Source organism: Zalophus californianus, chromosome 7 (assembly GCF_009762305.2).
Source record: "Zalophus californianus isolate mZalCal1 chromosome 7, mZalCal1.pri.v2, whole genome shotgun sequence".
NCBI lineage: Eukaryota > Metazoa > Chordata > Mammalia > Carnivora > Otariidae > Zalophus > Zalophus californianus.
This window is the reverse complement of record NC_045601.1, coordinates 29,341,633-29,357,727: the sequence shown is the minus strand read 5'-3', so window position 1 is coordinate 29,357,727 and position 16,095 is coordinate 29,341,633. Positions and strand designations below refer to the sequence as shown.

Here is a 16,095-nt window from a genome sequence, read left to right as displayed (position 1 = left end):
TGACCTGAGTCAAAGGCAGATGCTTAACGACTGAGCCACCCAGGCACCCCAAATCTTAGCATTTTTAAAAGGAACAAAAGTGTTTTCTAATAAGACCACAAAATGACAGCATTTGCTATATGAAAGCAATCTTTTTTTGGCTTTTGCTTTTTTTTTTTTTTTCTCAAAAGCAGTATGAAGGGGATACAAAAAAGTTATAACAGGTTACAAAAGGGTGATTTTAGAAGCTATACTGGACCAAGGGATTCCTAAGTCCACTCTAATTACTTCCTCCCACAGCCAATCTGGCTTCCTTTCAGCAGTCAGACTGCAGCTATTTTTTTTTTTTTTAAGATTTATTTATTTATTTTCAGAGAGATAGTGCATGCGAGCAGAAGCAGAGTAGGGGGAGAGGGAGAGAAAATCCCAAGCAGTCTCCATGCTCAGAGTCCCACACAGGGCTGGATCTCATGACCCCTGAGATCATGACTTGAGATGAAACCAAGAAGAGGCCGCTTAACCAACTGAACCATGCAGGTGTCCCAGACTGCACCTCTTCTAAAGCATCTCTCTAAACCCCAATGTGAATTAAGTGCCTTACTTGGGTTTTCACAGCACCCACTCTATAGCACATAATCATGTAACATGTTTATACAGAAATTGAACTGGAGGGCAAGGACAATGTCTAATTTATCTCTGAATGCTCTGTATTTGGCAGAGTGCCTGGCATTTCATAGACACTTAATAAATATTGTTGAATGGATGGATACACAAACAGAAAAGTTTTATAAATTGTACAAAATAGGTTAATTCAAGACTTTTTTTTTTAAGATTTTATTTATTCACTTGAGACACAGAGATACAGAGAAGGAGAAAGAGAGCATGAGCAGGGAGAGAGGCAGAGGGAGAGGGAGAAGCAGGCTCCCTGCTGAGCCAGGAGCCTGATGTGGGGCTCCATCTCAGCGATCATGACCTGAGCCGAAGGCAGACACTTAACCATCTGAGCCACCCAGGTGCCCCAATTCAAGACTTTTTATAACTCATTTATATCTGAGGTCAGAAATAAAGGATACCAGAAATAAAAAATTAAAATGTTCCCTTTTGTAAAAATCAACCTATCACATCTTTCATCTCTGCTGAAACACTCTAGTTAAAGACACCATCATTTCCTACCAAGATTACTGTAAGAATTTTCAACCATAATCTTCCACTATATATATATGTACACCCTCTCTAATTCATTCTCCACCAAGCAAAGTCATCTTTCTAAAACCTAAATCAGACTATTCTACCCTTTTGTTTAAAATCCTATAATGGGGGCGCCTGGGTGGCTCAGTTGGTTGGGCGACTGCCTTCGGCTCAGGTCATGATCCCGGAGTCCCGGGATCAAGTCCCACATCGGGCTCCCGGCTCAGCGGGGAGCCTGCTTCTCCCTCTGACCCTCTCCCTCTCATGCTGTTTCTCTCTCTCTCTCTCTCTCTCTCAAATAAATAAATAAAATCTTAAAAAAAAAATCCTATAATGGCTTCCCATTGTTTTTTAGAATTCTATTTTGACTTCCTGTTGTTATAATGGCTTCAAAGACTAATGCAAAGATCATTGCATGATCAAGACCCTGTCTACTCAGCAATCTCTTCAGACACCATTTCCCCCCTCAGTCTCTGTCCTCCAATCTCAGTGGCCTTTTGGTTATTTGAGTGTATCTCACTCCTTCCAACATCATGTCTTTGCAAATATGATACCCTCTATCTACCCATAACTCTCTCTCTTCCCCCCTGCTACCATCTACCTAATACTCAGGTTCAACGCCTTTTCCTTAGGAAATCTTTCCCTGACCTCCACACAGTATTTACAAAAATTTCAATAAATGATAAATTGTATAAACAATTGTTTTATATTTGCTTTCCTAAACAAAAGTTAAAATATGAAGTAAACAAGGTTAAGGAGTTTATTTTCTCGTTTACTGACGTGAACCACTGCTGGCACACAGAAAGGGTTTAATAGGTATCTTTTTTTTAAATAAATTATTATTTTTTTAAGATTTTATTTATTTATTTGACAGAGAGAGAGAGACAGTGAGAGGGAATACTAGCAGGGGGAGTGGGAGAGGGAGAAGCAGGCTTCCCGCGGAGCAGGGAGCCTGATGCAGGGCTCCATCCCAGAACCGTAGGACCATGACATGAGCTGAAAGCAGACGCTTAACGACTGAGCCACCCAGGAACCCCTAATAAGTATCTTTTAAGTTGAATAAATGATGGCAGGTTCTTGTGTATCCTTTTCAATACTACATACTGAGAACCAAATAGTGTATCTGGCACACACTAGACACTCAATAGATATTTAAGAATCTGAGTATCACTTTAGCTTGCATTAACAATTCTTCACAACTGCAATCTTAGATCATAATTCCTTAAATAAAACCAAACAGACTTGGGGAAAATGTAGCCAATCAGATTTGAAAATTATTTTTAAAGCGTTTAAAATGGGTGGAAAACATACCTTGAGAAATGCCCAAGCGATTTTCCGAAAGCCACATTCTTGGTTTTGAACTTCAGAATTATTCCTAATTTCATCCATGCTTAAGAAATCAAGAATCTGTAAATAAGTATAAAAAATTACTTCACAGAACACTAGCCACCCTAAAATTTAATATTTTCTAGTAACATATCATTGAAATTAAAAACGTAAGTTGTACACTTAAAAGGTGTTTTCTTCACCAGGAAGAAAAGCATTTCTTACTTCATTCACCTTTAAGTTAACTCATCCTGTTAGTGAGGGTCCATTTTTGACCACTTTTTTATCAATAAATTATTTATTAAGATTTACTTCATGTCAAAGACGAAGTATTAATTACCTCAAATATAGTCTAGGCACAAATATACCAGTCATAGAATTCTTAACAATTTTTTTTTTTAATGTATGAATGCAGACTTCAAATGATTGTTTAAAAAGCTCATGATCTTGTATCTGGGTCCTTCCTTACATCACCTTTCTGAAGTTGGGAATTTTCTCTTTGGATATATGCGGTCATTGGGCTTCTCAAGAGGATTTCCTTCATATTTCCATCCCATCTGGATGTTAAAACTCACGGAATTTGGAACAAACCTCCCACAGACACCACCTGTATTCTATAAGTATACTTATAGACTAAAAGAGACTATCACTTTTTCCTTACTGGTGCTTCTCAAAGCTGAGCTAACAAATCTTTATAGATAGCTTAAAAAATGATACGGACTCCATTCATCCCTCTTCTTTTATACTTAAATCTGTCTTTAGATACAACAGATGCTCAGTGAAAAAACACTAACAAGAAAAATATATAACCAAGTAAAAACAACTTGTAATCCAGATCCATAGATGGTCAACATTAACATATGGTTTATACTATACCTAAACCTTTTTCTGTGCATTCCTAAATATATGTATGTTACTACAAATCCAATGCTATTTTGCAAACTATTTTTATATATCACGTAGTGAATATTTCTTCAAGCCAATACATACATATGTATTTCATCATGTTAATGTCTACACTTGATCTTAGCCAAAAGGCCGAGAAGCGATCATCATGTTAATGTCTGCCTAATATAGTCTGGTATTACAAATACCATAAATTTAATAAAAACTATTATTTATATAACCAAATCTCTTCCTGACTGAAGAGATTTGTCTCCCTAAAATTTTTACTGTTAAAGTGTTTATTCTTACACACACGTCTTTGTGTTTTTGTAATTTTTTCCTTAGTAGAAATGCTGAAAAGTGGAATAATGATTTTAAAGACTTCTGATAGATACCAAGTTGTCCTTAATAAACCCTTAAAAGTTGAAATCAAAAGTAGTTTTGTAGACAATAACATATCATGTTAAAACTTAAGAAGCAACTGCCACTCTGGAAAACAGTATGCAAGTTCCTTAAAAAGTTAAAAATAGAACTACCCAGGCGCCTGGGTGGCTCAGTTGGTTAAGCGACTGCCTTCGGCTCAGGTCATGATCCTGGAGTCCCGGGATCGAGTCCCACATCGGGCTTCCTGCTCAGCGGGGAACCTGCTTCTCCCTCTGGCCCTCCCCCCTCTCATGTGCTCTCTCTCTCTCTCTCATTCTCACTCTCTCAAAATAAATAAATAAATCTTTAAAAAAATAAAAATAAAAATAGAACTACCCTATGACCCAGTAATTGCACTACTAGGTATTTATCCAAAGAATACAAAAACACCAATTCGAAGGAGCACCTGTACCCCAATATTTATAGCAGCACTATCAAAAATAGCCAAATTATGAAAAAAGCCTAAATGTCCGTTGACTGATGAATAAAGATGATGTGGGGTGTGTTATGTATGTGTATGTAAATACACACACACACACACACACACACAAATACAATGGAATATTACTCAGCCATCAAAAAGAACGAAACCTTGCCATTTGCAACAATATGGATGGAACTAGAGTGTATTATGCTAAGTGAAATAAGTCAGTCAGAGAAAGACAAATACCATATGATTTCACTCATGTGGAATTTAAGAAACAAAAGAGATGAACATAGGGGAAGAGGAGGAAAAATAGGATAAAAATAGAGAGGGAGGCAAACCATAAGAGACTCTTTAACTATAGAGAGCAAACTGAGGGTTGCTGGAGGGGAGGTGGGTGAGGGGATGGACTAAGCGGGTGACGGACATTAAGGGGGGGCACTTGTTGGGATGAACACTGGGTGTTATATGTAAGCAATGAATCACTAAATTCTACTCTTGAAACTAAAAACAAAACAACGACCCCCAAAAACCTTAAGAAGCAACCAAAAAGTCATAATCCAACAATCTTTCTTAAATCTACAAATATTACTAAAATATTTGAAGGAACATTATACCTAAGGACAAATTTCTATGACAAAGAAAAAGTTCCTTGATATACAAGTTACATTACTCTTTAAAAAATCACAGCTCTGTATAAATCATACAACATAATCACAGATGTAAATGGTGGAATAGTCACATCACGTACACAGATCATCTGAAAGTTAAAGATCATAAAAACAATTGCACATCATCAGTCATTGGCGTTGGTCATGCCCTGCTGTTCCAATGCTAATCCCCATCTTGCTTAAACTGAGAGGTTTCTCCACTTCCCTTTGCTTATAGAGAGATGACATGAAGTAGAAAAAAGAAATGTGTATTTCAGGTTCAAACCATCTTGAAATACAAATTACCTACACTTAAAATTGGAGTAACTTTGGGGGGAAGGAACAAGATGGCAGAGGAGTAGGAGACCTAAATTTCATCTGGTCCCAGGAATTTAGCTAGATAGGGATCAAACCATTCTGAACACCTAGGAACTCAATGGGAGATCGAAGAAAAGAATAGCAGCAACTCTCTGAAGAAAAAAGCGACCACTTTCTGGAAGCAGGGACCCAACAAGCAGCAGATCGGGGAGACTCCCCTTCCTGCCCTGGGGGAGGGGGGAATCTGCTGGGTTTGGAGACTCCAAATGGGGTCGTGTGCCACAGATAGAAATGCTCGGTCACAGGCTGGGCGAGCACAGAGAGCGGCCGGAGACCGGGGAGACGGGAGTGACTGACTGCTTTTCTCTGGGGCTCACTGAGGAGCCGGGCCCCGAGTTCTCAGCTCCTCCGGGGCGGAGATTGGGAGGCCGCTACTTTCACTCTCATCCTCCAAAGCTGTACGGAAAGCCTGCAGGGAACAAAACCTCCCGAGAGCAAACCTGAGCAGATTACTTAGCCCGGCCCTGGCAAGGGCGGGGCAATTCCCCCTCCGGCAAAGACATTTGGGAACCACAGCAACAGGCCTCTCCCCCAGAAGATCAGCAAGAACAGCCAGCCCAGACCAAGTTTACGCATCAATGAGACCGCAGAACTCCAGTGCTAGGGCAATACTGCACAGAGAATTCATGGCTTTTTCCCCGTGATTCTTTAGTCTTTAAAAATTAATTTTTAAAAATTTTTTTGAATTTTTCTTTTTCCCTTTTTCAGCCAACATCTTATCAATCCCCTTTTTAAAAATCTTTTTTATTTTTCATTTTTAGAGTCATAATCTATCCCTTCATAGTAGTTAACCTTATTTTTGATATATATATAAGTTCTCTCTTTCAAATTTTGGGATACAGTTTCTTCTAACAGACCAAAATATACCCTAAATCTCTAGTGTATGGCTTTGTTCTAGTCTCCTGCCTGATCACATTCTCTGCCTTTTTTTTTTTTTAATTTTTCTTCTTTCTTTTTTCAACCAACTTATCAATTCCTTTTATAAAATCTTTTATAGTTTTCATCTTTACAATCATATTCTATCCCTTCATCATATTAACCCTTATTTTTGTACAGATATAAGCTTTCCTTTCTTTAAAATTTTGGGAGGCAGTTTCTTCTAACAGACCAAAATACGCTTGAAATCTAGTGTGTGGCACTGACTGATTCACTAGCCTGACCATATTTGATCATATTCTTTTTATTTTTTTAATCTTTTTCTTTCTTTCCCTTTCTTTTCCCTGGTTTCAGGTCTCTTCTGATTTGTTTAGTGTATATTTTTCTGGGGTCGTTGTTACCCTGTTACCATTTTGTTCTCTCATTCATCTATTCTCCTGTGGACAAAATGACAGAAGGCAAAAATCACCTCAAAAAAAAGAACAAGAGGCAGCACCAACCGCCGGGGACATAATCAATATGGACATTAGTAAGATGTCGGAACTAGAGTTCAGAATGACGATTATGAAGATACTAGCTGGCCTTGAAAAAAGCATGGAAAAGATCAGAGAAACCCTTTCTGGAGAAATAAAAGAACTAAAATCTAACTGAGTCGAAATCAAAAAGGCTATTAATGAGGTGCAATCAAAAATGGAGGCTCTAGCTGCTAGGATAAATGAGCAGAAGAGAGAATTAGTGATATAGAAGATGAAATGATGGAAAATAAAGAAGCTGAGAAAGAGATAAACAACTACTGGCTCATGAGGGCAGACTTCAAGAGATAAGTGATACCATAACACAAAACAATATTAGAATAATTGGGATCCCAGAAGAAGAAGAAAGAGAGAGAGGGGCAGAGGTATATTAGAGCAAATTATAGCAGAGAACTACCCTAATTTGGGGAAGGAAACAGGCATCAAAATCCAGAAGGCACAGAGAGCCCCCCTCAAAATCAATAAAAATAGGTCAACACCCCGACATCTAATAGTAAAACTTACGAGTCTCAGAGACAAAGAGAAAATCCTGAAAGCAGCTCGGGACAAGAGATCTGTAACCTACAATGGTAGAAATATTAGATTGACAACAGACCCATCCACAGAGACATGGCAGGTCAGAAACGACTGGCATCATATATTCAGAGCACTAAATGAGAAAAATATGCTGCCAAGAATACTATGTCCAGCTAGGTTGTCATTGAAAATAAAAGGAGAGATAAAAAGCTTTCAGGACAAACAAAACTAAAGGAATTTGCAAACACGAAACCAGCCCTACAGGAAATGTTGAAAGGGGTCCTCTAAACAAAGAGAGAGCCTAAAAGTGATATAGACCAGAAAGGAACACAGACAATATACAGTAACAGTCACCCTACAGGCAATATAATGGCACTAAATTCATATCTTTCAATAGTTACCCTGAACGTAAATGGGCTAAATGCCCCAAAAGACACAGGGTATCAGATTGGATAAAAAAACAAGACCCATCGATATGCTGTCTGCAAGAGACTCATTTTAGACCCAGACACTTCCAGATTGAAACGGAAGGGGTAGAAAACCATTTACCATGCTAATGGACACCAAAAGAAAGCTGGAGTGGCAATTCTTATATCACACAAATTAGATTTTAAACCAAGGACTATAATAAGAGATGAGGAAGGACACTATATCATACTTAAAGGGTCTATCCAACGAGAAGATCTAACAATTGTAAATATCTATGCCCCTGACACAGGAGCAGCCAATTATATAAGGTAATTAATAACAAAAGCAAAGAAACACATCGACAACAATACAATAATAGTAGGGGACTTTAACAACCCCCCCCCCCCACTGAAATGGACCTATCATCTAAGCAAAAGATCAACAAAGAAATAAAGACTTTAAATGACACATTGGACCAAATGAACTTCAAAGATATATTCAGAACATTCTATCCCAAACCAACAGAATACACATTCTTCTCTAGTGCCCATGGAACATTCTCCAGAATAGATCACATCCTAGGTCACAACTCAGGTCTCAACTGCTACCAAAAGATTGGGATCATTCCCTGCGTATTTTCGGACCACACTGCTTTGAAACTAGAACTCAATCACAAGAGGAAAGTCAGAAAGAACTCAAATACATGGAGGCTAAAGAGCATCCTACTAAAGAATGAATAGGTCAACAAGGAAATTAGAGAAGAATTAAAAAAATTCATGGAAACCAATGAAAATGAAAACACAACTGTTCAAAATCTTTTGGGCACAGCAAAGGCAGTCCTAAGAGGAAAGTATATAGCAATACAAGCCTTTCTCAAGAAACAAGAAAGGTCTCAAATACACAACCTACACCTAAAGGAGCTGGAGAAAGAACAGCAAATAAAGCCTAAACCCAGCAGGAGAAGAGAAATAATAAAGATCAGAGCAGAAATCAATGAAATAGAAACGAAAAGAACAGGAGAACAGATCAACGAAACTAGGAGCTGGTTCTTTGAAAGAATTAACAAGATTGATAAACCCCTGGCCAGACTTATCAAAAAGAAAAGAGAAAGGAACCAAATCAACAAAATCATGAATGAAAGAGGAGTGATCACGACCAACACCAAAGAAATACAAACAATAAGAACATATTATGAGCAACTCTATGCCAGCAAATTAGATAACCTGGAAGAAATGGATGCATTCCTAGAGATGTATCAACTACCAAAACTGAACCAGGGAGAAATAGGAAACCTGAACAGACCTATAACCACTAAGGCAATTGAAGCAGTCATCAAAAATCTCCCAACAAACGAAAGGCCAGGGCCAGATGGCTTCCCAGGGGAATTCTACCAAACATTTCAAGAAGAATTAATACCTATTCTTCTGAAACTGTTCCAAAAAATAGAAATGGAAGGGAAACTTCCAAACTCGTTTTATGAGGCCACCATTACCTTGATCCCAAAACCAGACAAAGACCCCATCAAAAAGGAGAATTTCAGACCAATATCCCTGATGAACATGGATGCAAAAATTCTCACCAAAATACTAGCCAATAGGATCCAACAGAACATTAAAAGGATTATTCACCAAGATCAAGTGGGATTTATTCCTGGGCTGCAAGGTTGGTTCAACATCCACAAATCAATCAATACATTAATACATACATTAATACATACATAATACAATACATTAATAAAAGAAAGAACAAGAACCCTATGACCCTCTCAAGAGTGCAGAAAAAGCATTTGACAAAGTACAGCATGCTTTCTTGATCAAAACTCTTCAGAGTATAGGGATAGAGGATACATACCTCAGTATCATAAAAGCCATCTATGAAAAACCCACAGCGAATATCATTCTCAATGGGGAAAAACTGAGAGCTTTCCCCCTAAGGTCAGGAGCGCGGCAGGGATGTTCACTATCACCACTGCTATTCAACATAGTATTAGAAGTCCTAGCCACAGCAATTAGACAACAAAAAGAAATCAAAGGCATCCAAATAGGCAAAGAAGAAGTCAAACTCTTATTCTTTGCAGATGATATGATACTCTAAGTGGAAAACCCAAAAGACTCCACCCCAAAACTGCTAGAACTCATACAGGAATTCAGTAGAGTGGCAGGATATAAAATCAATGCACAGAAATCAGTGGCATTCCTATACACAAACAAGACAGAAAAAAGAAATTAAGGAGTCGATCCCATTTACAATTACACCCAAAACCATAAGATGCCTAGGAATAAATCTAACCAAAGAGGCAAAGAATCTGTACTCAGAAAACTATAGAAAACTCATGAAAGAAATAGAGGAAGACACAAAGAAATGGAAAAACGTTCCATGCTCATGGTTTGGAAGAACAAACATTGTGAAGATGTCAATGCTACCTAGAGCAATCTACACATTTAAAGCAATCCCTATCAAAATACCATCATCTTTTTCCAAAGAAATGGAACAAATAATCCTAAAATTTGTATGGAACCAGAAAAGACCCCGAATAGCCAGAGGAATGTTGAAAAAGAAGAGCAACGCTGGCGGCATCACAAGTCCGGACTTCAAGCTCTATTACAAAGCTGCCATCATCAAGACAGTATGGTACGGGCACAAAAACAGACACATAGATCAATGGAACAGAATTGAGAGCCCAGAAATGGATCCTCAACTCTATGGTCAACTAATCTTCAACAAAGCAGGAAAGAATGTCCAATGGAAAAAAGACAGTCTCTTCAACAAATGGTGTTGGGAAAATTGGACAACCACATGCAGAAGAATGAAACTGGACCATTTCCTTACATCACACACAAAAATAGACTCAAAATGGATGAAAGACCTCAATGTGAGCCAGGAGTCCATCAAAATCCTAAAGGAGAATACAGGTAGCAACCTCTTCAACCTCAGCCGCAGCAACTTCTTCCTAGAAACATCACCAAAGGCAAGGGAAGCAAGGGCAAAAATGAACTATTGGGACTTCCTCAAGATAAAAAGCTTTTGCACAGCAAAGGAAACAGTCAACAAAACCAAAAGACAACCGACAGAATGGGAGAAGATTATTTGCAAATGACATACCAGATAAAGGGCTAGTGTCCAAAATCTAAAGAACTGATCAAACTCAACACCCAAAGAACAAATAATCCAATCAAGAAATGGGCAGAAGACATGAACAGACATTTTTCCAAAAAAGACATACAAATGGCCAACAGACACAGGAAAAAGTCAACATCGCTCGGCATCAGGGAAATCCAAATCAAAACCTCAAGATACCACCTCACACCAATCAGAATGGCTGAAATTAACAAGTCAGGAAACGACAGATGTTGGCAAGGTTGCGGAGAAAGGGGAACCCTCCTACACTGTTGGTGGGAATGCAAGCTGGTGCAGCCACTCTGGAAAACAGTATGGAGGTTCCTCAAAAAGTTGAAAATAGAGCTGCCCTACGATCCAGCAATTGCACTACTGGGTATTTACCCCAAAGATACAAATGTAGTTATCCGAAGGGATATGTGCACCCTGATATTCATAGCAGCAATGTCCACAACAGCCAAAGTATGGAAAGAGCTAAGATGTCCATCGACAGATGAATGGATAAAGAAGAAGTGATATATATATATATACACACACACACACACACACACACACACACACACACACACACACACACACACAATGGAATATTATGCAGCCATCAAAAGGAATGAGATCTTGCCATTTGCAATGACATGGATGGAACTGGAGGGTATTATGCTGAGCTAAATAAGTCAATCAGAGAAAGACATATATCATATGATCTCACTGATATGAGGCATTCTTAATCTCAGGAAACAAACTGAGGGTTGCTGGAGTGGTACGGGATGGGAGGCATGGGGTGGCTGGGTGATAGACACTGGGGAGGGTATGTGCTATGGTGAGCACTGTGAACTGTGTAAGACTGCTGAATCACAGAACTGTACCTCTGAAAAAATAATACATTATATGTTAAAAAAAAGAAGATAGTAGGAAGGGAAAAGTGAAGGGGGGGAAATTGGATGGGGAGATGAACCATGAGAGACTATGGACTCTGAGAAACAAACTGAGGGTTCTAGAGGGGAGGGGGTTCGGGGGATGGGTTAGCCTGGTGATGGGTATTAAAGAGGGCACATATTGAATGGAGCACTGGGTGTTATTCGCAAACAATGAATCATGGAACGCTACATCAAAAACTAATGATGTAATGTATGGTGACTAACATAATAAAATTTTTAAAAAATGCAAAAAAAATATTGGAATAACTTTGGGTAAACAACATTATACTCTGAACCTTGATTTCCTTTGCCATAAAAAAATTAGAATAACAAGTCAGCTCAAAGGCCATATATTTCATAAAGATTTCCCTGACTGTTTGACCCTCCATCCACCCTCCACATCTAGAAGTTCTACTTCATCTTGGTTATATATTCCACTGTATTAGTCAAAGTGTTCATCTTTCCCTTGGTTGTATACAAACTCTTAGGGAGTCCAATACAGTTAAATGAGTTTACATTCTGTAAAATGGGTTAAGAATGGAGGATTGTATAGATATAGATTAGATTCATCACTTCAGTTTACAGTCATAGTATTACTGTCAGAATTAAATAATACCGAGTGATTTACAAGGCTAATTACTTACATTGGTAAATGCCCAGCAAATACTCTATTACAACATACTGTATCTCCACAGCATATTACAAACACTAAATCCTAGGGATTAAATCCTCCCACTACTTTCTTGCATTATTAAACTACTAAAAAAATAGCTTACATTTATGCTATTAAAATATTAACCAAAATTTAAATTGTTCTATTCAATTCATACCTCAAAAAACAAGATGACTTTAGGGCTCTCATCAAAATCTCGAAGCAAATGGGAGAAGTTTTCATTAAATATAATTTGTTCTTCCCACTCTGGAAGTCTTGATTTTAATTGTTTAAAATCATATGGTTGGGTCATAATAGGAAGAATGTAATCCACACTCCCTTTTTCATAGTAAGATGAAACAGGACGTTCACTGTCCAAAAAAGATACTTCCATTAACACAATTCTTTATGATAATTTTGAGAAAATGAGAAAAAATACAGTGCTCAAAGTGAAGAAATAATGAATAGTCATGATATATAATGAAAAATTATTTTGGTTTTCCACTGAGAAAATTCCAAATTTATGAGACTTAGAAGTGGTAATACCCTACGATTATCTTGTATCTATACACTACCGATTGGTTTCACAGAATTATCTTATTACAGAAATACAAAGTGAGAGTGCAACATACAGAGCTAGACTCCTTCAGAATCTTAAATGAGTTTGTAATAAAATAGTACAGTACATTTAAATAAGAAAATGAGCACAACAGCATTGCAAACCCTTTTGAGGTATGTCATATTTTTTGTATGCCCTAAGATAACTGAATAACTGAATTTTGATAATCTTCATGTTCCTCATCGCTGTCACTTTTCCAAGCAAATGACTTTTTTGAATTCTAGTATAATCATTTATTTCACTGTGCTTTTTATATGTTAGCTTCAAGCATGTATTAGCTATAGAAGTAATACTAGGAAAAAATTAAATTCAAGATTCACTGCCTTCGTATGAGGCCCAAGTAACCTGTTAACTTCAAAAGAAAAATATGAAGTTAGACAATTAAAGCATGTACAGTGCAACACTCAGTGATTTACACTACAAGTTCAATGCCATAAATTAGTCATTTAAGTTTGGAAGCTCTCTCAACTCCCCTCTATTTAAAATGAATCACTGAATTAACAAATGTTCTCTGTTTCTTCTAGAAAAGATACTGATCAGTATCAATGATCTATGAACATCTACAACAAGTAAATTATTCTCTAATACAAACCCTTAGCTCTATTTCCATTGACTTTCAGTGGCAGAAAAGAGGACTTCTACTGTAGACAGTTTCAATTTCAAGGGTTGGCCATGCAATTAAAAAAAATTACCTATCATCTTTCTTGACATATTGACCAGTATTCTCATCAATCACATGAATTTTTACCATTGGGTGAGAAATCATAAAATCGGACTTAAGTCGATCAGTGCGGTGAATGTAAACTCCCAGGACAAGATCATCATCAAGCAAACATTTGGGATAAACTGGACTATCTCGGCTTGTTACTTCATGAACACCATCACCATCAGTTTCTTCATTATCATCTGAAACTACATGCATGGAATAAAATCAACATTATAATTAATTGTTCCCACAACATATATTCAACAATATACACTGAATTTACATATAACCTTATCTTTATAATCCATGATTATTTGTCTTTGTTAACAAAGTAACTTCAAAAGAAAAGAAGGAAAAAGCCAGACAAGAGTAGATGACACTCGAGAGTAAAGTATTACATTTACTAATGCATTAAAATAGGGTGAGGAATCTTTCTTTTTTTCCCTAACAAGGACCAAGAACACAAAAAGAAAATAATGAGAACCAAAGACAAAAAAGCAATTTTATCTAGGTATTTTCTTAAGTGGAATATGCATCACTCAATTTGTAACTGTAATTTCTACTTCTGGGTAGGATGTAGTAGGATGCAGCCAGTCAATGCTTCTCGTAACAACAACTTGAAAAAGTCAAATGAATTACAAAAACCTTATTTTTAAAGGCATCAGAACAGTACAGAGACAATGTACAGCAGATGAACTAAAATTCCAGAGAGGGAGAATCATTCACTGATATGCTGATGGACTAGTAGCTGTTTTAGTCTCTGAGGACATTTGCTGATTCGGGGTGTGGGCTAATGATCAGGGTTTGGCCCCCACAAAACGTCACCACTGGGAGAAAGAGTACCTGCAAAACTTTTAGTGGTAAGTGGTTGATAGGGCTACAGCAGTCACATTAGAGATTTGAGGAGCCTCAAACACATAGCTAATTTTCCCCCACAAAACTGTATTCTGAGGCTACATGAGAGGCTACAGTAGTGAAATCTCCCAGGCTTGTGGGGAGATTTGGAGGAGACAAATGACCCACCAGGGGGAGGGGCCTGAAACAAAACCGGCAAAATAAAGCCCTAGAGAGCACTTTCCACCTATAGCCACTTTTCACCTGGGGTCACTTACCAATTCTGGGTGCAGGCATGGCCCCTGGCAGAAGGCCCCTACTGGGGTACAGAGAAACCAGCAGAGATTTTGGCACTCACGTGGGGCTGGAGTGACAAAATTGTAGACCTGAGGGGCCAAACACATGGCCAGTTCCCCCCCCCCACCCCCCGCTTCAAGATATCTGCCAAATTTTGAAGCTGAATGGGGCAGGAGGCTAAAGGACCAGGCTAAAAACCTCAGAAGGGCAAAACTGAATCTCCCAGTCTTTTAGACTGAGGAGACAAATACCTGCCAGATTCTCAGTTCAAAACTCCTGGAAGTCCACATCCTAGGAATGGAGCAAATCAAAGACAGTTTTTATCAAAACTACAATCCAGCCCTGACATAGCTCAATTCCTGATGGATTAAAATCAGTTTCCCACCCTATCTGCCTAAGAGACTAAGGAAACCTTTTCTAGTAAATGATAAAATCATCTGGGACCTCTAGCACTCTACACACAATATCTAGTATAGAATAAAAAGTTACTGGGCATAAAAGAGGCAAGACTATATGACCAACAACTAAGAGAAAAGACCGAAAACAGAAGCTGACCCACAGATGATCCAGACTAGAGTTAGCACACAAGGACTTTAAATAACTATGGTTATTAATATGTTCAAGAAAATAAAGGAAAAAATAGGTTAAAATGGAAACTTTCTGCAAAGAACTGGAATCCATAAAAAAACAACAACAGACATTTTCATTTTGGAAATGAAAAATACAGCATCTGAGGGGTGTCTGGGTGGCTCAGGCTCAGTCAGTTGAGTGTCTGATTCTTGATCTCAGCTTAGGTCTTGATCTCAGGGTTGTGAGTTCCAGCCCTGCCTTGGGCTCCACACTGTGCATGGAGCCTACTTAAAAAAAAAAACAAAACAAAAAAAACCCCACAGCATCTGAAATTAAGAACTCAATAGACAGAGGTGTTTAATAGTATACTGGACACAAAGAAAGACATGATTAGTGAAAGAGAAAAAAGATCAGTATCAATATCCAAGCTGAAGCGTAATGGAAAAAATTTTAAAAAGAATATAGGGAAAAAACATAAGAAATAAGTAGACACACTTAAAAGAATATATGTGAATTTATAATCTAGAAAAAGAGGAGGGAATAATGAAGAAGCCACATTCTAAAAAATAACTGAATAATTGAATTTTCCACAACTGAGAAGTGATATCAACCAGTAAACTCTAAGCAGGTTAAATTGCAACAAAGCCATATTTAGGCATAACATGATAAAAGACTGACATCAAAGACAAAAAGAAAATCTAAAGATGAGTCAGAGGAAAAAAAAAGTCACAATCCCACTAATGGGGCATAACTGCTGGAAACAGAAATGATGGAAGCCAGGAGATAACTATGATTTT

General features: G+C 37.8%; 1 protein-coding gene and 1 pseudogene across 19 annotated transcripts in view; both read right to left on the bottom strand.

The window, feature by feature from the left end:
- The window catches only part of AHI1 (Abelson helper integration site 1), a 229,367-nt gene that overhangs the window by 181,705 nt on the left and 31,567 nt on the right, over positions 1-16,095 (bottom strand). For all 19 annotated transcript variants that reach the window (XR_003521334.2, XR_003521333.2, XR_003521335.2 and 16 more), the window contains 3 exons: positions 13,584-13,803; positions 12,451-12,643; positions 2,479-2,574 (listed from right to left, as the gene is read on the bottom strand). Coding sequence is in view for 14 of the 19 variants with exons in the window: in XM_027601494.2 (XP_027457295.1) it covers positions 2,479-2,574; positions 12,451-12,643; positions 13,584-13,803 (509 nt within the window). In the remaining 5 variants the exon portion in view is untranslated. The remainder of the gene's footprint in view (positions 1-2,478; positions 2,575-12,450; positions 12,644-13,583; positions 13,804-16,095) is intronic.
- On the bottom strand, positions 3,403-3,543 carry LOC113928199 (annotated as a pseudogene).